Genomic DNA, 23,382 nt, shown 5'->3' on the forward strand with positions numbered 1-23,382 from the left:
TTAGCTCCCACCCACCCCACCCCACTTGCCCCCACCACTCTGTGGACTCACTTGAGACTCGTAGGGCAGGAAAGCAATGTTGATCTCTGTCAGAGTCTTGATGACTTTCGCAGCACGGGACTTGACCAGCTCATTAAACAAGGAATCAGGGCAAGCTGGAAGAATGGAGTAAAAGTAGCCACTATAGTCAAACAGCCAACTCAGAACCATTTGGATGCCTCAGTGGGGGTATGAGGTGAGGAGCCAAATCAGGCCCACCCACACCATACAGGGCCATTTCCTCAAAACCACAGGTGACACACCATCCATTGCTGCCTCTGAATCCCTCCTTTCTATGTCATATTCCCATTCATTCATCACTGAAGCCACTGCTTTGTTTTGCTTTTCAGTCTTCTTTTTTCCACATAAGGAACAAGTCATCTTCTGCAGCATCCCTTGCTAGGATTTTTGACAATGTCATTTCAGATGCTGCCACTTAAGGAATTCCTCCCTTATCTGCAGAAATTACAGATCAGCAGGTCCTTGCAGGAAATAGTGTGCATCCACCAATCAGCACTGCCTGGAGAACCTGCTTGAAGTAGAACTCTTTGACCTGGGGAGCCAGAAGCAGCTGTCTAGCCTTCTTTTTCTGGCCCTCAGGACTGCCCACAGGCCACACACCCTCCCCTGCCATACTTTGAACCTTCCCTGAGTGATTTTACTGGATTGTAATAGGTCCTTGAACTCACATCTTTCTTCATGCTTGCCTGAGGGAAAGGTTTGTGTGTGTAGAAACAAGCCTACTCAAGCAAATGTTATATTAGCATTACTTGGTCTACCCACTTTTGCGTCCAGCTCTGCCTACCATGCCTTGTGGCTCCCAGATGGTTGCATAGAATAGGGTTGCCATATCTTGATGAGCAAAAACAGAGGACAGCTTGAGCCACTGCCAACTTGAGCCGCAGAAAGAGGCGCATGGGAGTGTGGGGCCACCACCGCCATGCCCACGTGCCTCTTTCTCCGGCTTGGGCTAGCAGTGGCCGCAGTGTAGAGAGCCACCTGCAGCTGAGCCTGCTGCCAAGCTGCCCACACCCGCACCACCCATGCAAAAATAAAATAAAAACCCTGGACATTTCCTTTAAAATGTTAAAATTGAAACACCCTTTGAGAACCACTGGTGTAGGTAGGTTGTGCAGATTTTTAATCCACGTGTGTACTTATTTTGTTCACAAAAACAGTTTTCTGATGCTCTGATTCATATGCATGGAGTTTTGAGCATAATATATTCATATGTCCTATTTCCTCTAGCGTACAGTGTGAGCTTCATCTTGCATCATTTAAAATCTCAACACTGGCTATCAGTTAGCTTCTTTAAACTACCATATTAATTGGCCCAACAGTGGAAAGAATAACAAGGCTAAGCAAAAAATGATACTGGAAGCAAATGCTGTTTCCATGCACATGCAAAATGCAGTTCATAATACTGAACCAACTGTTAATTGGAGCTGTGTCTATGAAATTATGTAGACAATATTCTTGCAAACAGATTTGGGTCCATGTGCATTTTTCCTACCTATGATGCATCCTTTCTAGCTTAATTAAATTTTACCTGTGGTATGATTCTGTAACGTTTCATCAATTCATTATTTGTTTAATCTGGAAACAGAAGACTAGGAGATATGGACCCACCAAGCTGAATAAATGTGTACATATTATTTTTTAAAAAAAATGTAACAATTCCCCCAGATGGTCCTGTTGATCCCCCAAAAGAGGACATGTCTGGGATTTCCCAGATGTATGGCAACCCTACATAGACAGCAGGGGGTGAAAGAAGTTCCCCATGCTTGGTTTGTAGCACCATACAGTGTAGTTCTTGAAACTTCCAGTTATAACCAGGAGGGGCAGAGAGAAATTCCCAGTATGCTTACAGTCAGTAAAGAAGACATGGGCAGCTCGATACTTGGCATTCGGTGGTTCCTTGAAATCACCAATGAGAGACTCAACAGACTAGGAGAAAGAAGAATAAGTAAAAACAATCAGTTTTAGATGCTTGCTAGTTCTGCTCAAAGTTCAAACCTTGGTTTGTATGAAAACAATTTTTCCCAAGTTAGTTTGCTTGGTGAGCCCCCTTTATAAAGTCATTCTCCTGACTCCCTGATCCTGCCCCACTGACCACTATTACAACAAGGCTTGACTTGCTTAAAATGAGGTTGGGAAGTTCTGTCTTTGGATAGGAGAATTGGCCAATACAGTTTTGTCCCAAAATACAACCCTACTGGTTTCATTTGAAATATTAGTACATTCATATCCCACCTTTTCTTCAAGGAGTTCAAGGTGGCATACTTTATTCTTGCTCCTCTCCATTTTATTCTTGCAACAACCCTATAAGGTAAGCTAGGCTGAGAGAGAGTGCCCAGCTGGGCCCAAGGATACCCAGTGGGCTTCATATGGCTGAGTGGCGATTTGAACCCTGGGCCCCCAGATTCTAGTTCAACATTCTCACCCCCTCACTGCACCAGCTCTATTTAAGTCATTCCTTGAATGGCCATCACCCGAAGAGTCCAGGGTAGAGTACAAAACTGTGACGACAGTTCACATGACATGCAATATATTTAAACAAACAGCGTAATATAGAGAACAAATTAGGGTAAAAAAAACATTTCTGACTAGAAGTCTGTCTAAATGAAGGAAGTCTTGACCAGGCACCAAAAAATATTGCAGCATTTGTGCCAGATGTGTCTTCTTAGGGCGGGCATTCCAGAATAGCCAACCCCCTTAGCCATTTCAGAGGCATGCTACCTCATAAGAAAAGCCATACTGGATCAGGTGAATGACTCATCTAGCTCTGCATCTTCTTCTTATAGCGGCAAATCAGATGCCCCAAATGGTGTTAGGCTATTGATGTTCCATTCCACCTTTAGAACAGGCATGTGGAGTTGTTTTATGTCACATGTCTGTTTACTTCCAGCACAGCCTGATGGGAACTTCCGTTGTGTATAGCTTTTGCTTATGTTTCCTGCTCTTGGACATGAAAGAGAGCAGATATGTTTTCTTTGTCCTGAACTATGCTGAATAAACTGCTTGTAAATATGCTTTACATATGCCTCTGTCCGCCACTTCTGTTGCGTGTTATTCACTCTGCTGATTAAGGTGTGTTCAAGCTTCTGAAGGCTTCTGAAGCTGTGTGCCTCTGTTTTGATGCTGTTCCAAAGACCGGAGTTCACCCGGCTGCCGGCTGGTGGGCTGGAGCCAGCTGGGGGCCTGCGACATGCCCCCGTTCCCTTGGACACATCCCAATAATGGGAAGCTGGCAAGCAGAACCTGAGCACAGCAATGTCCAAGGAAGTAGGATTCAGAGGCATTCTGCTTCTGACAATGGAGGAAGAACATAAGCCATCATAGCCAGTAGCCATTGATAGCCTTGCCCTCCATGAATTTGTCTAATCCTCTTTTAAAGCCATTCAAGTTGATGGCCATCACTACCTCTTGCAGGAGCAAGTTCCACAGTTTAACTATGCACAGTGTAATAATGAAACACTTGATTCCTCCAACATTCAGCTTCACTGGATGTCCTTGAGTTTTAGAGTTATGCAAGAGCGAGAGAGAGAAACTTTCCTCTCTCCACTTTCTCCACACCACGCAGAATTTTATACACTTCTATCATGCTTCTATCATGCTTACTTTCTCTGATGGGGTGATGAGGTACACAGCCTCCAGGCTGGGCAGTGGCTCCCGGCGCTTGTTGATGTCTTCCACAACTGCAAAAGGCAACGCAACAGAGATTTTCATCAGGGAGGAAAATATGGCAGATTCAAGGTGGTTACCAAGTCCTGCAACTAGTTATTGCTCCATTCTCAGAGATCAATAGCCTACAATTCAATCAGTCCACGTGAGAAGTTAGCTTTCCCCTTGGAATACCACCACCACCTCCAACAACAACAACGCAGCCAATACTCAAAATAAAATGGACTTGGGTGGCTGTTGTGCTTCTGACTTACTAAATGAAGCCACCACCCAGGTACACAAGTAGTGATGTATTCAGGCCCTAAGATGTGGAAGAGTGAGGCAGCTGCCTCAGGCAGCAGATGCTGAGATGGGGGAAGGGCCAGAGCTATGAGTGCCATGTGCCCTGCCCCCCCCCCACTAACCTGCTGCCCACTAGTGAAGTGAAATACATTGTTCTTTCACTAGTATTGGTATAAGTTTCAACTACCAGTCCAATTGGCCTCAGTATGAATGAGGAGCTTTTAAACCATTGTATGCTCCAAAACTAAACATTTAGGAATGCTGAAAACACCTCAGTTTCAAGAGAACAGGGCTTCACATACAATGAAACTTCACGGAAACACAGCTTAAGTCCAAAAGAAGATGTTTGATAACTGTCTCTGAGAGGAGATTGGCACCCATGGCACTTGCTCAGAAATCCAAGTTTGCCCATGGGCTGCCTGTGTTTTTGTCATTGATGTTTTGTAATATGTTTCTACACCGCCCTGAGAGCTTTTGATAAGAGGCAGTATATAAATTGAAATCATCATCCTCATCATCCTGGCAACCCATATGCCAGGCAAACGAGGTGGTATCCAGGTTTGGTTCTATCCAGACAATGAGGGTGAGGTGGCTGGAGAAAGGGGGTGGGGGAGGTCCTGAACAATGCACTCACTTGTTATGCCCTCAGTCATGATATCAGTCATTTTGCAGCAGGAAGAAAGCATACGCATACTCAGCTGATCCACCACCAGCACCTGGGAGAGAAGGAGAAAGAAGTCATGCAAAAGTTGCCACCGACTTGGCTTGGGGTTGAACTAAAACTGTCCTGCATATGAGCTTCTCCTTCCCCATTATTATCATCACCATCATCATCATCACTTACCTGCCCTTCACCATAAGGTCCTAGAGTGGGGTAACAGCAATTTAAAGACACAATCAAAATCAGTTTAAAGTGAATTACAGTCAAGAGAATATGGTGGATCCAAAAATATGTATCTCATGTGCCCAAGGTTCAGGTAAAAAGGCTAGTCTTCAGCTTACAACCGTTAACTGTAGCTAACTGTAGTTAAAACAAACAAGGCACGTGTAACTTCCACATGTCTGGACAGGCTTGCCTAAATGTTCTAAGCAGGCACTGAGATACAGTGAAGGCACCTGCCTCATGTCAACAGACAGGGAGCTCCAAAGTGTAGGTACTGTCACACAAAAGACTGTTTTCTTACAAGTGCGGAATGAGGGTCATGTGGTGTCTGTAAGAGTGACAGTTCCTCAGATCAAGGTGGTTGAGCAGGAATGTGTGTTAGGTAAGGTGATCCTGCAGATAAACTGGTCCCAAGCAGAGGTGTTATATGCTAGTAGGGTCTCACTCCTGTAAGCAATCACACTGCAGCATTTTGCACTAGTTGTAGATTCTGCACTGCAGTAATCCAACCCTGAAGTCACCAGTGACTGAACTACGGTGGTCAAGCTCTCCAGGTTCAGAGGAACAGTTGCAGCTATTGCACCAATTGCAGCTGGAAAAGGCACCTCTAGTCACTGAGGCTATCTGGGCTTGCAGTGACAAATCTGGATGTAGAAGAACCCCCAAACTGCGTACCTGCTCCTTCAGGAGGAGTACAATCCTATTCAAAGCAGACAACTGACTCATACTTGGTAAGCATTCATCCACAGTGCCTCCAGCTTGCTAGGATTTAACCCAATTTCCTTACCTCATCCATCCCACCAATGCATTCAGGCACAAGTCCAGGGCCCCATAGACTCTCCTTATTCAGAGGTTTAGATAGAAACAGAGGTGAGTGTGATAACAATACTGATGGCATCTTGCTTCCAAATTACTTAAGGACCGCTTCTAGTGGCTTCAGGTATTAGTCACCCCATAGCAGAACCAGTGAAAAACACTCTCCCAGTGTTACTCTCTGGACTCAGACCCACAGGTAGGACCAAAACTGTTGTAACACAGTGCCTCCAATTCCCATTCCATGGAGCTGGTTCAGAGGATGCCATGGTCAACAGCAATGAGTGATCGAGAAGCAGGAGCAAGGTCACACTCCTTTTGTCTCATTGTCTGTAAAAGTCATCCATTACAGTGACCAAGGACAACTCAACCCAGACTGGAATGGATCTAAATAACCAGTGTCATCCAAGAATGCTTGCAGCTGCCCCACTGCAACTCTCTCCACCACCTTTCCCAAGAAGGGAGAATTTGTGACTCGTGGATTCCAGTCCAACGGTTCCGAAGTTGCTTTTCTTAGGAGAGACCACACCACCACTTCTTTCAAGGCAGCAGTCACCACTCCCTCGTGCAAGGAAGTATGTACCACACTCTGGACCCAACCAATCAAACCCTCTTTATTAGATTTAGTAGTCCAGGAGGGACAGGGGTCTAGAGGGCATGTAGTCAGGCGTACAGCTGCAAGCACCTTGTCCACATCAGCAGTCTGCATTGGCTGAAACTGATCCCACAACACATCACCTACTATGGCACAGGATGCTTCATCTGGAACAGCAGTAACTGCTGAGTTGAGGGTTCCAGTGGAACTCACATGAGCCCAGTTTTGAAAGACCATCTCCATCCCTCCTGACCTTCTCAGGTGTTAAGATCTGTGTGTGGCTCTCTAGGTTGGTTTGCCACCCTCAGAGGTGCAGAGAATGGTGGCCCAGGAGGGAGAGGACTTCTGGGCAGCAGCTCCTAAATTGTGGAACTCCCTCGCCACAGAGATGCACCTGGCATTTTCCCTGTACAGCTTTCCCTGTATGTTAAAATGCACCTCATTACCACGGTCTTTGCTGTGGTATTTGTTTTGTGGGACCCACCTCTGCTGCTGAAGTTGTATTCTTCTGTTCCACTTGGAATGGTTTCAGTTGTTTTATAGTTAAACTGGTTTTATCTGCATGCTGCATTATTATTCCTTCTTTCATTTATGAATTGCTTCTCCTGAGGCATCTCAAAATGTTTTACAATGCAATAAAAACATATATGAAGCAATGGCACACAAAAAAGTCTGAATAATTGAAGATATAATAAAGATTTAATTTATATTTTAAAAAGTACTTGTAACCAACCCACAGACCTTATGGTGAAGGACAGGTAGGAAATCTCAATAAACAAACAAATAAATAAAATTGAAGATGTTTCTGTGGATGCAAAATCCTGAATCATATCTTGGGCTTCTGTGACAAATGCTACAAAACATGCACACCCTGAGCCTACCAAGACGTCACAGTGAACTAATCCTTCTCTGGAAAAGTGGGACAAGGCAGCAGATGGCTAGCTGGAATTGGTTATAACTGTGTACATACACACATAAGCACACTAATTTCTACTAACTCACAATCTGTCAAGATCAAGCCTCTCACCTTCCATTCCCCCTTCTTCTTCACCTTTTTGATCACATCAGCCATAATTTCTAGAAGGAAGGAAGAAAGAAAGAAAACAAGATCAGAAAATAGAAGTGTTATGCTACACGCTGCCCCAAGGTCCTATGGCTGAGATCATCTCCTTTTCTACCACCTTAGAATGTCTCACTGAGAAAGGCTTACTCTGTTATTTACCGTATTTTCTATTTTTACTACACAAGCATCAATAGCTATGAGCCATGACAGCCATGTTCTACCTCCACTGCAGGAGGCAGTATGCCTCTGAATACCAGTTGCTAGGAATCATAAGCAGGAATGGTGCTGTTGCATTTAGGTCCTGCCTGTGGGCTTCTTGGAGGCATCTGGGTGGCGTCCATGAGAATAGGATGCTGAACTAGATGAACCACTGGCCTGATGCAGCAGCCAGGCTCTTATGTTCTGCCTTCTTTGATGGAGGGAATACTCATCTGGAAATCTCAGGTGGGAAGAGTACTACTGTGCTTGTTGGCCACTGTGTTGGGATAGATGGGTCACTGAGCAGCTCCATTAGGGCTCTTCCTACGTTCAACTGGCACTCTGCCTTCTCCCTGCCCTTAAATTTTTATTTTTGTAATGAGAAGAAAGGTAACAGCAGCAAGGAGGCAAAAGCGAAAGAGTTAGGGAGGGGTAAGAGGATTCCCTCCTCCAAAGTACCTCCCCTCCCTATATCTGGATTCTAAGACACTCTTCCCAACAAATGCACAACTGAGTGTTGAGCTTCCCCTTCCATGATTAGGAACAGAGGTAGCTGCCTTATAATGAGTCAATCAGGCCACTGGTTCATCTAGCTCAGCGGTAGGCACCCTAAGGCTCGTGGGCCAGATGCGGCCCAATCGCCTTCTCAATCCAGCCTGTGGATGGTCTGGGAATCAGCGTGTTTTTACATGAGTAGAATGTGTCCTTTTATTTAAACTGCATCTCTGGGTTATTTGTGGGGGCTGCCTGGTGTTTTTACATGAGTGGAATGTGTGCTTTTATTTAAAATGCATCTCTCGGTTATTTGCGGAGCATAGGAATTCATTCATTTCATTCCCCAAAAATATGTCTGGCCCACCACATGGTCTGAGGGATGGTGGACCAGCCCACAGCTGAAAAAGGTTGCTGACCCCTGATCTAGCTCAGTATTGTCTACAGAGATTGGATGCAGCTCTTCAGGGTTTCAAGCAGGAGACATTCCCAGCCCTACCTGGAGATGCCAGGGGTGGAACCTGGGACCTTTTACTTGTAAGACAGGTGCAGGTGCTCTACCACTGAGCTATGCCCCTTCCCCAATTGCAACTGTGGTGGCTAGGGTCATCTCCAGATTGAATCCCTCCTGCAAAATACCAGAATTTTATGTTTGCCCCTCCCCCCATAAGAATCAATAAAAAATAGGTAACTGAGGTTCTGGCTCCCCTAACAAAAATCCTGGCTACACCCCTGGGAGAAAGCAACACGTCAAAGAAAAACATTCCCTCCTATCCTTCTCTACCGACATGCTGGCTTGCCAAGGACAAGGGTGTCCTGTTGCACAATGGAAAACTGCTAGTGTGCTGCACGATCAAGAATTCAAAGTGAACCTTCCACAGGACACAAAATGGCAGACTGCATACTGTGTAGCAGCCTTAAATATCAACGTGTGTGCATTTAAGTCTATGTGCATTAAAGACTTAATGTGTGACCCCACAATTCAAGAGATTTGACATGGATAGAGATGGGATAAGGGCCAGAAATCTGAAGAGCAGCACATAACCATGCACAGGGACAAAGGTCAGATAATGCAAGCACTTCACACTGCAACTTTCTGTTGCAGGTCCTACTTGTAAACAACACACAAAGCAAACCTGGATTTTAGGCAGCAGCCAACCAGTTTCTCTGTCCAGACAACATAGGCATTATGTGCTCAGGAAAATCTTTATCCCACTATGCCCCCTGCCCCCAAAAGTCACAAGGGAAACCAAATTATCTGGGCATTCAGGTATCATTGGGATTAAACTCACAACAGGACAGTTTACTGGTATTATTAGTTGCCAGTGCCTACTGAATATATAGCAGTAGGATTGCAGAGTAGCTTTGCTAAGCAAGAGTTGAGAACTTGAGAATCCTGGTGGATCAAACCAAACCAACTGTACTTCAATCAAACAATCTGATTTATTAACAAAATATGCAAATGTGGTACTGAAGTCAAGTAAACAGGAGTGGATTTCTGTGTTGAAGGACTGTGAACCTCATTCAGTTCTGGTAGCCAAATGTAATTCCTGGGCTTGGAATTACTGATAGACCACAGGTGAGGAATCTCAGGCCACAGGGGTCAGCTATCTGAGACTGTCCCAAGGCCACACTTCTCCCTGGTTTCCCACGAGTAACTGGTTGGCCACTGTGAGAACAGTAGGGACGAGATGGGCCACTGGCCTGATTTTACATTCTTATAATAAAAGTAATTCTGATATAAAGGCAATAACTTCTGTAATGTCTGCAAGTCCCCCATGGATATCTGTTGAAAACTTTTCCACTATAGGCCAGTGCCACCAAAGAGCACATGCTGACCAACAGTTATGGGCAACCATTGGTAGAAAATGAGATAATCATACAGGAGTCCTAGATCAACAATGAAATATCTTAAGAGCAGTTTCTCTTACATTTGCGGTTAACCAACTGGCTTTTTAGTCCATAAATGGACTTAGCCCATTGATTCTCCTCTATTCTAAATCATTTATCATCCTCCCACAATGTTTCAATCCTGTGATTGGTCCTGTCTGTGCATCTGGGAGAACTGTGTAGAAGTGTGAGACTTCTTCCCTTTCCCCTCAAGCCAGCTTTTAGCATGAGAATACTGTGAAATGGGTGTATACGCTCAAGCGCCCAGAAACTTCTTACTTTTGCATGGCTGGAATGTTGTCTAAAGCGTTCAAAACTCCCATTGTTCTAGGCACATTTTGTGGCAGGGAATTTTATTAATGCGAGCAGTTTCTGAGCTCTGGGTGCAGTACTGCGCCTAAGATTTCAGATTAAAACTGCCACTGGTGGAAGAAAAGGAGGAGCTTTTTCTGCCTCCCCACTTCCAGCCACTCTCTGAAGATTTGAGAAATTACCCTCATAAGAATACTAAGGGGGCTGGCAGGGGAAGCATAGCTTTGGGGTTTTTTTTGCAATCTTCAGATGGGAACCACGGGTCTAGGTTTCAAAAATGAACATAAGATTTTAGCTGCAGTTCATTCATTTTCAGCTTTGTATTCTTGTTTTTAAAAAGTGTTCCTAGACCTGTGGTTCCCAAGGTGGGGCACATGCCCCACAGGAGGGCAATTTGATTTTTAAGGGGGGCAATTCAAGAATGAGTTATTAACAGCAAATGGCCTTTTAGGCTTCCTCCACATGAATAGGAGTTCATTTTTTGAATAATCAGAATTATATGTCAGAGGGGGGGGGGGGCATCAGAATTTTAGAGATGCTTAGGTGGGGCATGGCCAAAAAAAAGTTGGGAACCACTGGCCTAGACACTCCATTGCAGTGCCCATAACCTAGGCTTAAGGTGCCATTTAGCTCCTAGCTTTCATATCTCAGTTTCTAACATTGGTTGTCTATCATACAAAAGTAAGAGAAACATCCATTTTCCCTTCTATTTTTGCCTGTGGCCCCACCTGCCATGGTTCTGTGGCCCCTAGAAAGCTACCCACAAAGGAAGTGATTCTCTCTTCAACACTGAACCCTGAAAAACTACTATTCTACATTGCAGGAGGAGCCTATAGAAATGGAAACAGGCTTCCTTCTTCTGAGGACAACAAAGCTTGAGACTTGGTAGGCATAGCTAATGTGAAAATCCCTGTCTCCCCAATATGCCTCCAAAGTGAGGAATTTCTAGATTACAACTATGCTTCACCAGGCCTTTTAACCACATCTAGAATTCTTAGAACAGGGAGAAGCAACTAAGAAATGAAGGGATTTAAACAACCAAACAACAAACTGGAAAGGGGTCCACAGTAGTGCACCTCAACATGCATAAAACCTCCTTGCTCACAGCACACACAAAGAGAGGCATCAGTCCCTCAATTCGCTTGCCTTCTCCACGAGGAGCTGATAATCTGACACAGAGAGAGAGAGACATTAGAACCTTATTTAGAAACAAGAAACAAGCAGCTTGAGGTGATGCCTTGTAATCCCCAAGCTAAATCGCATTTGGCAACCCTTTTATGGATGGTTTACACTAAGCGGAAGGGACGTCACACCGGACCCCCGTATACACAAGTCACCCACCACTTTCACCCTCTGCATGGGCTGAGATCTGGACAGTTGCTCGAAGGGACACAGGAAGCTGCCTTATACCAATCCAGACCATTTGTATATGTAGCTCAGTATTGTCTACACAGACTGGCAGCAGCTCTCCAGGGTTTCTGGCAGCAGACACTCCCAGACCTACTTGGAGATGCCAGGGATTGAAGCTGAGACAATTGTCCATGCAAAGCAGGTACTCTGCCCCTGAGCTACGGCCCTTCTCTAATATAGCCCTACCCCTTCCTCCTGAAATACTGTAAATATATATTGTCCTTGTAAGGATGATTTGAGTGGTAAGCAAACAGATGTTAGTCATCCATATAGAGTCTTCTGGAAAGACTCAGGCAGAGAGCGACTGGTCATCCATATGGATTCTTCTGGAACACTGCATAAAGAAAACTGCTTGTTGAATAAACATACACAAATTTATTGGTTGATAACATGATAGATAGATAGATAGATAGATAGATAAGGATATGTATAACATTATAACATGCAGAGAATAATATGTGCTGAGAAATCAGAGAGTCCCTGGTGGGGGGAAGGGAGGGATGGAAGGTGGGTGGGGGAAAAGGGGGGGAAATAATGTATGTGAATATACAGTTTGATAATTTGTTATGTTGAAATTGCTTAATAAAAATATTTTTAAAAAGAAAACTGCTTGCAAAAATGTGCAAGTTAGAAATTTGCACTAAAATGTTGACTCACTTTCATGAACGTATGCCATTAAAAAAAAATCACAAACTGTTGCAGAAATGTGGAAAACTGAACTTGAGAAACAGAGAGGGAACAAAATTGACAGACCAATCCCTACCAAGAAAAGTGCACAGCAAATGTGCAGGAGTAAATACGTTTTTTTTTATCTCACTTTTTAAACAGTGAAGGTCTTTTTCTTTCAACAAATAGCTTATGAGACAAAAGGAGGAAACACACACACACACACACACACACTGCTGCACACACCCCTTTCTGCAGAAAGCATAGGGGAAGTTTCCAGAGTAACAAGGCACTGCAAACCTTCTGCTTACATAATCTGGCTCAGCAAAAAGAAAAACCAAGCCCTGTAGTTTGCACAGAATTATCTCCCCCACCCTATGATCTGCACCAAGCCACAGCCTATTGTCAGCTTCCCCTTTTCTAGGCATGGGCTGCACAGGCAACAGCAGCAGGAGAGAAGAGGAGATCACAACACTTCGAGATTATAGTGGAGTGGGGGGGGGGACACAATTTTTGAACGACTCCTTCATTTTTGTTTTTAAATTTCCTTATGAATAGAACACACTTCCAGCTTCAGACCCCTACAGCTGGGCATGGTACAGTCCTTTCTACCACTCTTGGACTCTACCACCTCATTTGTGCTGTGTGTATATTTTTAACCTCTAATTAAGCAAGGCAAGGGCAATATTTTTTAAAAAACAACAACAGCAACACCATACACACAGGTTTATTTCTGCTTCGACAGCACCTGTTGTGTTTCAAGATGTACAAAAGTGAGAGGACTACAGCTCTCCCAGTAATCTTCCTAGAGAGGGAAGAGGCCATAGCTGAGTGGTACAGCATCAGTTCCCTCTGCACATCAAGTTTCGAGTTCAGTTGCTGGCATCTAAAGTTGAAAGGCAGCAGGAGATGTGAAAGCCACGCCCAGTACCTTGGAGAGCTGCTGCCTTGTGATCTACTTTAAGAAGGGCCCCACTAGAGCAGGCCAGTGGCCCATTTAGTCCAACATCCTGTTCTCAAAGTGGCCAACCATAATGCCCCAAAGGGAAATCCACAAGTAGGACCCAGCACAAGAGCTCTCCCCACTTGTTATTCTTAGCAACTGGTCTTAAGAGGCATACACCCCCTGCTATAGTGGGTATGTAGGTAGAACATATTCATTCCTTCCGATAACAACAACATTTATACCCTGCCCATCTGGCTGGGTTTCTCCAGCCACTCTGGGCGGCTTCCAGCAAAATATAAAAACATAATAAAACGTCAAACATTTCAAAACTTCCTAATAGAGGGCTGCCCTCAGGTGTCTTCTAAAAGTTGTGTAGTCATTTATCTCCTTGACATCTGATGGGAGGGCATTCTACAGGGAGTGCACCACTGCTGATGAGGCCCTCTGCCTGGTTCCCTTAGTTCACTTCTTGCAGTGAGGGAACTGCCAATTCTCACCCACCAAACCTCCTGGTGGTGATCAATACCTCCAAGTAATGACACCATTGGCTCCCCTTAGGCATACAAAGTGAGATCAAGCTTCGAGATTCTTCAGCCAGATGACTTGTGCAAGAAGGTAAGCCACAGAAAGCTGCCTTTGGTTTTTTTCAAAAGTGTCATCTTAAGGACATAGAAGGAGTCCTGCTGGATCAGGCCAAAGGCCCACCAAGTTCAGCATCCTGCTCTCACAGTTGCCAGCAAGGCACCCCAGTGGGAAGCCCCAAAAGCTGAACCAGTTTGCAATAGCAATTCCCTACTTGTGATTTCCCAGAACTGGTCTTCAGAGACATATACTGCCTGCAACAGTGCAGGAAGAACATATCCATCATATCTAATAGCTTGATCCTCCATTTGTCTAATCCTCTTTTGAAGCCCTCTGAATCAGTGGCCACTGTTATTCCTTGCAGGTATATATTTCATTGTTTAACCATGTGAAAATAGAGGTCAGAGCTCTATTTCAAGGGCTGCCCGGTACAAGTCTGCTTTAGAGATTGTAAAAAGAACACTGGAAGAACTATGAGCACTTGGCTACCAGGCTGAGCAGGCACAGAGGTCCTGCCTTTCCATTTAAATTACAGCCACCATTTCTGAACTTGCACACATACATAGCAGTTAAAGGTTCTCTCTCTCCCTCCCTTAAATTTAAAGTTTTCTGCAGTTGTTATTATTTATTTGGGTGATGGATGTGTTATTTTGGAGGTGTGTGAAGTGGCTAACCTCCCCATCCTTCTGCAGCAAAGCACAATTTGGCCCTCTCAGCCGTTTCTTGTGCCATGCTCTTGATCCTCAGAACTGCATTGCAGCATTGCTCAGGACACACATTCACACTCTCTCCCTCTCCTTCTCTCTGCTTTCAGCTCAGGAAATCTAATAAGAAGGAAAGGAGGGAAAGGAGGTTTCAAGGGGACACACAGAGGGGACATTTCTCTGGAAACTGGGTGTGTGGGGGGCGCTTCCTTTAAAACACTCCACACATACAAGAATGCAACTTTCCAGTTTCCCTATACAGTACTGGAAGGTTCTTTGTTTTGGTTTTTTTTGGGGGGGGGAATGCAAAAAGGTGTGTGGGTTGGAGAATAACATTGTCTCAAAAACATGGAAGAATAACAACATGAGTTTGCTAGGAAGGAGAGAAAGGAAAGAGAGGAGAGAGGTAAGCAACCAGATCAATAAAGGACAACACCCAGAAGGAAGGATAAAAATGGACACCATCACCATGACATTGCTAAAATAGCATGCTGGAAAAAAATGTGTGCTTGACCTGATAGCGGGATTTGTTCCTCAGATAAAGGGCACCCTTTGCTTTAGGCGATACTGGAATACATTTTAGTATTTTTTAAAGGCACTATAGGCTCATCCAGACTTCCTTTTGCACTGGGCTTTCCAAACATAGGTCCACGCTTTAATGCCCAGACCAGTGCCTAGAAACACGGTGCAAAATGAAGTCTGGAAGAGCCCTATGTCTCTATTACCAATATGTAAAACAGAAGTAACAAGTGAGAGCTACAACAAAATGTTGCAGTGTAGGGTACTCCTGTTCAGAGTGATAGTCAGAGAGCTATCTTTTCCAAGATACTCCATTCCTTATCTCTCCCCCCCCCTCATTTTCCGTTTCCCTACCCCAAACAGGCCCTCGACATCCAGTGGCCGCCAAGCACACTCAGTCCTTACTGCAGAGGGGTGGCGGAGGGTATTTTTCTAGTGGTTTTTTTGCATGTCTGCAAAGCTTGAGGTTCCACACAGTATGTGAATAACACCCACTTTTTTCTCAGTAGCCCGTTTTTGGCTACAGTCCTATCGGCACCAACTAGCCCATTTTGCTAATAGAGCGATAGTACGTATTCAGGGCAGCCAAAGAGACTATATTTTCCTCTGAAGATCATTGCACAAAAGCCTTAAATATTTTTGATCCATTTATTTACAGATGTATAGCTTGAACAGTATGATGGTAACATAGATGCAAGCATGCAGTCCAGCCTTCTCTCATGGCTGCTTTCCAGCAGATCTAAACAAACAAACAAACAAACAAACAAACAAACAGAACTGTAGGCTCCTTCTAGAGCTGTACCAGGGTCATAGCTTCGTGGTTTTGCATGTAGAATGTTCCAGCATATTCAGTTGAAGCTGGAAGAGACTCCCTACCTGAAACCCAGAGAGGCCACTGTCAGTCCGTGTAGACAATGCTAAGCTAGCAGGACCAATGGCCTAGTCAGTATAAGGCAGCTTCCTATGTTCCCCTGTCTTAAGGGAAGAGCCATAGCTTAGTGGCAGAGCATCTGCTATGCATGCAAAAGCTCCCAGGTCTCCAGACAGGGCTCAAAATGACCCTTGCCTGAAACACAGGAAAGTCATTGTCAATCAGCGCAGACAGTACTGAGCTAAATGCACCAGTGGCCTGATTCAGTATACGCCAGCTTCCTCTATTCCTATGTTCCACTTCAGGCCAATTCATTTGCCACATTGGGGGAAAAGCCAACAACAATAATCCTCTTTGCTGCTGTAAAACAAGCACTTCAGGCTGGAAGTGTTCTCCCTGAGGTGCTAGCTTTTTGAGGGGTGGGGAAATAGCATCCCCTGAGTAGTTGCCATGTAGAAGACAGCAAAGCCAACCCACCAAATGCCATGGGATTGTTAGCGGGCAATGCATTAGACACTTTGAGAGGTCCTTGAAGGAAAAGCAAGCTATTAATAAATAAGAATCAGACTATCATGCCCATGCCATCTTAGGAAGCTGGCAGTCTTCTTATTCCTAGAATCAACGAAAAGAAAGAAGAACTGTGCCAGGTTGGTGACCTCCTAAGAGAATCAACAAACCTGTAGCAGCTTCCGCTACTGCTGATTCACCTTGGTGCAGGTCCAAATCCCTCAGCATCAGGGCTGTCGACAACAAACTCTGCATAACACAAATGTCTATGGGCAACATTTTATTTTACTCTTTAAAAAAGCCACAATCTAGTTAGGGAGATTTGTAAGCAGATGCTCAGAACTACCTTGACAGAGAGACAGTGTTGTATTAATGATTAGAGTGCCAGACTGAGTAGCTGAGAGACCAGGGGTCAAATCCCCCACTCAGCCACAAATCCCACTGGGTGACCTTGGGCCACAGTCACTACTACCTCTTAGACTACTCTCACAGGTTTGCTTTGAGGACAAAATGTAGAGGGAGAAGAACTGTGCATAGTACACTGAGCTCTTTGGAGAAAAGGCAGGATACAAATGCAATAATAAATACATAAAGCAACACAGATTCAGGGCAAGGCTAAAAATTAACATGTGTGGTGAGACAGGAAGCACAAGCAGCACCCTTTGGGAAGTTTTTATTACAGGTGAAGGGGGTTTCTTCCCTTGCCACAGCTCCATCAAAAATCACCTTCATGAAGTGGCTATACAAATGTTCTCTGCATTTGGAATGGGTTCCCTCTGAGGGTGATGAACTCTCCTTCAGGGGATGTTTCTGAGCTGAGATTGGGTCTGTCATGGATTCTTTAGCTGTGCTTCCTGCATTGCAGGAGGTTGAATGCCTTGAGGTCTCTTCCAACCTTAAAATTCTATGATTTTATAAGTTGTGTGTCTTTGTTTCTCAGTTTTATCCTTTTGCATGGTTTTGTATGTATTGTGGTATTTTATGCATTGTGACTAGTTATTTTTATTGATCACAGTTTAGTAATTATTTATTGTAATTGTTAAGAGTGAATTTCTGTTTATTATTTGCTGATGTTTGGGAGTTAATTTTATTGTGTAGCATTAAATTCTAATAGATTACTGAATATTATTTTATAGTATTTATACGCACTATGCTCCCAAGGAAGAGATCAGCTGCTTTGAAATGTGTTAGGGTCAATACGGAAGAAGAAAAACCTCACCCATGCTGTTATTAACTTCGTGGTTGCCAGGAATTGATATCTATACATGCCTTCAAATGACTGGGTAAACCAGCAATGTTTTAAAATTTCACCTGAAAGTCAAAATTGAGGGGTGTAGATGTACCTCACAAGGAAGGCGACTCCACAAATGGGGAACGACCACCGAGAAGGTCCCACCACCAATCCATGCCAAATGGGCAGCAGCCAGAAAAGGTAACACCAACAGAGCCCTCTCTGCCAATCGTAGGGCTTGAAGTGGTTGATACATAGTGCCTTCTCACTTTTTATTTCCATAAATCACAAATATTATTGGACTCCAGTCCTCATCAACTGCAGCCAGAGTGGCCAATGACCAGTGATGAGGAACAGTAACTCTTCTAGTTGGTTAATTGATTCAGGAGCTTCATTGCACACGACATGTGATGCTATTTTTTTCAGAGAGTTAAATGAAAACTCACCAGAGACAGTTAGGGTTGCAAATGGCCACAAAATTTCTGTGCAAGGAAAAGGAGCAGGAGAACCAACTAGAAGTGTGATGAAGGCAGAAGAACTGTTTGTAATGAAGTGAGAAAGGTAGTTTACTTGCCAGAATTAACAGTTTGCTGAGTGTGTCAACCCTGACCAAGTGTGGTTTTAATGGAAATTTTAATCACAACAGATGTGTAATTACCAAAGGCAGAGTTTTACATGCACATGGTTTTGAAAATAATGGAGTCTTTGTGCTAGATACAGGTCAAGAAAGGGTGAATATGGTCAAGTAGAATTCAAGTGCAACTTGTGTTCATCTGTAGCACAAAAGGCTGGGACATAGAGACGTTGGTAAGAGGAATAGAGATTAAACCTTGTAAAGTTGATGTGAATGGTGAAGTATGTGAAAGTTGTTTGCTGGGGAACAAGACCTTCTTTCCCCAAGCAAAGCTGGAGAAGTTCAACAGAGCCTTTGCAACTTATTCATACTGATATATGTGGTCCAATTCAACCAACGTCTCATGGGAAAAATAAGTGAATTTTAACATTTATTGACGATTATTCCAGATACTGCACAACTTATCTTTTAAAGGAAAAATCAGAAACTGCAGAGAAATTGAAGATGTTTGTTGCAAATATTGAAAATCAATTTGGGAGGAAACCACGAGCAATACTTTCAGACAATGGCGGTGAGTACATGTCACACCACATCAAATCTTATCTAGAGGAAAATGGTATTAAACGTTTGCACACCACCCCATCTACCCCAGAACAAAATGGCATAGCGGAGAGAAAGAATTGCTCTCTGGTGGAGATGGTCAGATGTATGTTGATGAAGTCTAATTTGAGTATTGGGGTGAGGCAAGGATGACAGCAACATATTTGCAGAACAGACTGCCAAAAAAAGCTGCAATAAAACAGCATTTGAACTTGGGTTTGGAAGAGTACTGAACATCAGTCACATTAGAGTCTTTGTATCAAAAGTTTTTGCATATGTGCCAGCACAAAGATGTACCAATCTTAGTATCAGGACTGAATATTTGTCGGCTTTGAGAAGGGGTGCAAAGGTTACATAATTCTTAATCCAAGGACAGGAGAAGTGAAAGTGAGTAGTGTATTTTAGAGAAGGAGAGCAATCTTGTGCATGTGTTCCTAATCAGAACAATTTTAAGGAGAAACAGCCTAATGCTGATTTGGTAACTGAAGAAGTTCCAGTAAAACTGATCACAGAAGTTGAAAGAACAGAGAAAACTAGTCCAAGTAAGATACCGTACTTTACCAGGGGAAACAGAGTCAGGACAAGAAGCTGCGTGTGATGATATGGATGAACAATTAGAACTGTTAATCAGACACTCATCATGAGTTAACAAAGGTGTGCCAGCAACTATCATACATCGCAAGAGCAGTGCCTAATTGTGAACCTGGCACATGGAAAGAAATCGACAAACTACCTGCAGAAGAAGCTGACAAGTGGATAGAAGCAGCCAAGGAAGAATTTGAAGCACTGAATAAAAACAACACTTGCACACTTACTAAATTGCCAAAGGGTAAAAAGGCTATAGGGTGCAAATAGATGTTTAAGAAAAAGTTAGATAAGAATGGAAATGTACAAAGGTATAAAGCATGAGTAGGCAAACTAAGGCCCAGGGGCTGCATCCAGCCCAATTGCCTTCTAATTCCGGCCCACGGACAGTCCGGGAGTCAGCATGTTTTTACATTAATAGAATGTGTCCTTTTATTTAAAATGCACCTCTGAGTTATTTGTGGGGCCTGTCTGGTGTTTTTACATGAGTAGAATGTGTGCTTTTATTTAAAATGCATCTCTGGGTTATTTGTGGGGCATAGGAATTCGTTCATTCCCCCCCCAAAAAAAAATAGTCTGGCCCCCCACAAGGTCTGAGGGACAGTGGATCGGCCCCCTGCTGAAAAAGTTGGCTGACCCCTGGTATAAAGCAAGGTAGATGATACAATTTTGTATAGTGAGAACAAACAAGATTGTATAGAAATTGTTGGATGTTTAAATTAAAATTGATTAATTCAAATTAGGCATTGTGAGAAGTGGCTTGTAAGAAAAACACTGGGGCCTAATTTGAATAGTAGAGTGCCTGGTATCTGGTGGGCGGGGCTTGTGTGTTCTGCTCCAGAATCAGCCCCTCCCTTCAGGGTGTGTTCAGTTGAGAGTGTCAGTTATGAGGAACCAACTGCCTCTTCTTGTTTCTTGCCTCAAACTTGCCTCATGTTTTATTTGGCTTCTCTCATCATGTTATTTTGTTGTAGTTTTCTTTATTACTAAAGCTTAGTTTACATTTTCTTGAAAGACTTATTTTACTCAAAGAAAAAGAAACTCTGCTGAGGAAAGGTGTGGTATGTCCTAAACTGTGTGACTGAGGGGATATTCCCAGTTTGCCGGGAGGATTGGTTTTGTTAATCACCCCTCCCCCACCTCCAAAACATTCAGCAGGCAGTTTCAAATTTTCAATGCCTGTTGAAAACTTTTCTATTCCATTAGGCTTAAACAGGCAATTAAGAATAATTAGTTAGCCAATTTCTCATCGTAATATTTTTATATTTATTGGGTGATTTTATGTATAAATGTAAACTTCTATGAATATCAGCATATAAATAATTTAATTTTTTAAAAAATTGGTTCAGTGAAAAACGAGGAAATATGCCTCTTCCAAAATGGTACCAGCCACCCATGTTTTCACCCACCCCCTGAGGACTTAGATTAAAAATAAGTAACCCAATTAATTGGGGTGGGTGCCTTTTTAAATTAGCCAAAATATTTTTAAACCGTTCATCTCCAATCCTAAATCAACAAAGAGATACAGCCCTAGGTTACAGCTGTCTGGCAAATAAGAAAACATCTCAGCCTTCGTGGAACATTCACTGCACAGATATTCACACAGGTAACAGTCAATGAACGTGCAATATATGTACACAATAGGTTCATTCGTATGCTACACTGACCACAGGTACAAGTACACATGAAACAGCATTTGTGTGAAAGAGTGTATACATTCAACTATGGTATACACAGAACTGTACTCTCTTGAATGATACCAGTGAATGATTGTTCAAGTGTACAGCTGTATCCTTGCTGAATGTCATTCATTGTATCCTTGCTGAATGGGAACACCCCTAACAGTTGGGCAGTACACTGGTAAAATTATTTACATCCCATTTTCAACAAGGTTACAGCCTGTGTACACAACAGCTGAGGAGTACAAATGAACAGCTAAGTACAAATGTACACACTTTCACACAAACACTTGTACATGTGGAGAGACAGCATGTACCTGTGTTCAGTGCAACAGGCAAGCAAAACTTGTTTGTTTTTTAAATAGATTTTATTTATCATTTTCAGTTTTGTAAATCAACATACATCAAACAATCCATACATTAAAGATTGACTTCCTTCTCCCACCCCCCATGGTTCATTAAAGTTCTCCTTCATTGCTGCAAACTCTAATTAGTCCCTATTTTAACTCAACCAATTTTCCCTTTGTTTATATTTTCACTGCTAGATTTAGTCTATTCCTGCTAATGTTTTTAGATGTTTACAATAATCTTCCAAATATTCAACAAACATTTTCCAAACATTCTTAAATATTATCCCTTCCTGTTTTCTTAATTTGCCAGTTAAACTAACCAATTCAGCATACTCTTTGATTTAGCCTGCCCTTCCTCCTTAGTTGGCATTGTACCTTCCTTCAATTTCTAAGCATATACTATTCGGGCTATCGTTGTTGCATACATAAAGAGATTTTCCTTAATGTCAAACCTAATATTCGTAAGAGAAAGGCTTCTGGTTTTTTAATAATAAAAGCCCTTTTCAACATTGTTTTCATTTCGTTATAAATCATCTCCCAGTAGCCTGTCACAGCTTTACATGTCTACCACATGTGGAAGAAGGTACCTTCTTTTTCCAACAGGTATATAATTCTGATTTATACATCTTTGCTAACTTACTTGGTGTCAGATACCACCTATATATCATTTTCATATAATTCTCTTTTAACATATAACATGCAGTAAATGTCAGGTCAAGCAAAACTTTAATGTCCCCTTTTGCAAGGGAGGTGTCAGGAGATCTAAAAATTCTCAGTTCCCTGAAAAAACGACAGTCTGCAGGATTTTGTGGAGGAAGACACAACTGATTAAAGTTGTATGATACTGACTTAAATGTACAGTGTAGATGAGGCCCAGGATGCTAAGGGTCTGGAAACCATGTCCTTTCAGGAACAGAGCATGATACTGTTAGCCTGGTGAAGAGAAAATTATTTATTCATATTTATTCACTGCATTTATATCCCACCCTTTCCCCAAAAAGCTCAAGGCGCCCTACACAGTTCTCTCCCTCCTCATTTAATACCCACAACCCTGGGAGGGAAGTTAGGCTGAGAGTGAGTAACTGGCCCAAGTTCACCCAGCGAGCTTCATGGATTAGTTGGAATTTGAACCCTGGTCTCCCAGGTCCTAGCAGGACACTTTAACTACTATACCATGCTGGGTCTCCAGATTCAGGGAAGGCATGGTATGATCAGAAGGGCTGTTGAAGAAAAGTTGGAGCTGGGTTGGTCACTGTTGCTTCAGGGGGTCAGGGCTAGAACCAGTGGGTAAAAAACAAAGGAAGGCAGGATTTCAGTTCAACATTACAACAGGGGTGGGGAAATTTGGCCTCCCAGTCTCCCTATCTGGCCCCTGGGACTCTTCCCAGGCCACACTCTCACCTCAGTCATGCCCTCTTCCCCCAATCTAAAGTTTCCTAGATTGGTAGTTGAGGGACAGCCATGAAAGCCAGTGTGGTATAGATTGGGACCAGGAGGACCAGGGTTCGAATCCCCACTCGGTCTTGAAGCTCAGTGGGTGACCTTGGGCCAGTTACTGCCACTCAGTCTAACCTACCTCACTGGGTTGTTGTGGATGCCACCTTGAACTCCTTAGATTTTTTCCACCAAGGTAAAACCCAATAAATAAATAAATGTGCTTTTAATGCATTGTGTGGATGTGACTGACTTTGGTGTAGCAAGTACCTTTTCAAAGAAGGTACACTGGGGCAAGGAACCTTTTTCAGTCTCAGGGCCGTATTCACTTCAATACAACTTTCCAGGGGCCACATTCCTAGTGCTGGGTCGGAGCCAAAGGCAGACGTGGGCAGAACAGAAAATGCAAGTAACACCTTTGTACAGTGGGCAGATTTCTACCAATAGCCACACATCATTCTCTATCCTCCACC

General features: G+C 43.3%; 1 protein-coding gene across 3 annotated transcripts in view; it reads right to left on the bottom strand.

Annotated features, from left to right (window-relative positions):
* The window catches only part of LOC308468565 (syntaxin-binding protein 1), a 58,722-nt gene that overhangs the window by 30,117 nt on the left and 5,223 nt on the right, over positions 1-23,382 (bottom strand). For 2 of the 3 annotated variants that reach the window (XM_080990925.1, XM_080990926.1), the window contains exons 2-6: positions 7,324-7,373; positions 4,640-4,721; positions 3,661-3,737; positions 1,908-1,986; positions 52-155 (exon numbers count right to left, since the gene is read on the bottom strand). In XM_080990925.1, coding sequence (XP_080847051.1) covers positions 52-155; positions 1,908-1,986; positions 3,661-3,737; positions 4,640-4,721; positions 7,324-7,373 — 392 coding nt within the window. The remainder of the gene's footprint in view (positions 1-51; positions 156-1,907; positions 1,987-3,660; positions 3,738-4,639; positions 4,722-7,323; positions 7,374-23,382) is intronic. The other variant, XM_080990927.1, reaches the window with a different exon arrangement.

The sequence above is a fragment of the Podarcis pityusensis genome (genome assembly GCF_964106645.2).
Source record: "Podarcis pityusensis genome assembly, chromosome: Z".
NCBI lineage: Eukaryota > Metazoa > Chordata > Lepidosauria > Squamata > Lacertidae > Podarcis > Podarcis pityusensis.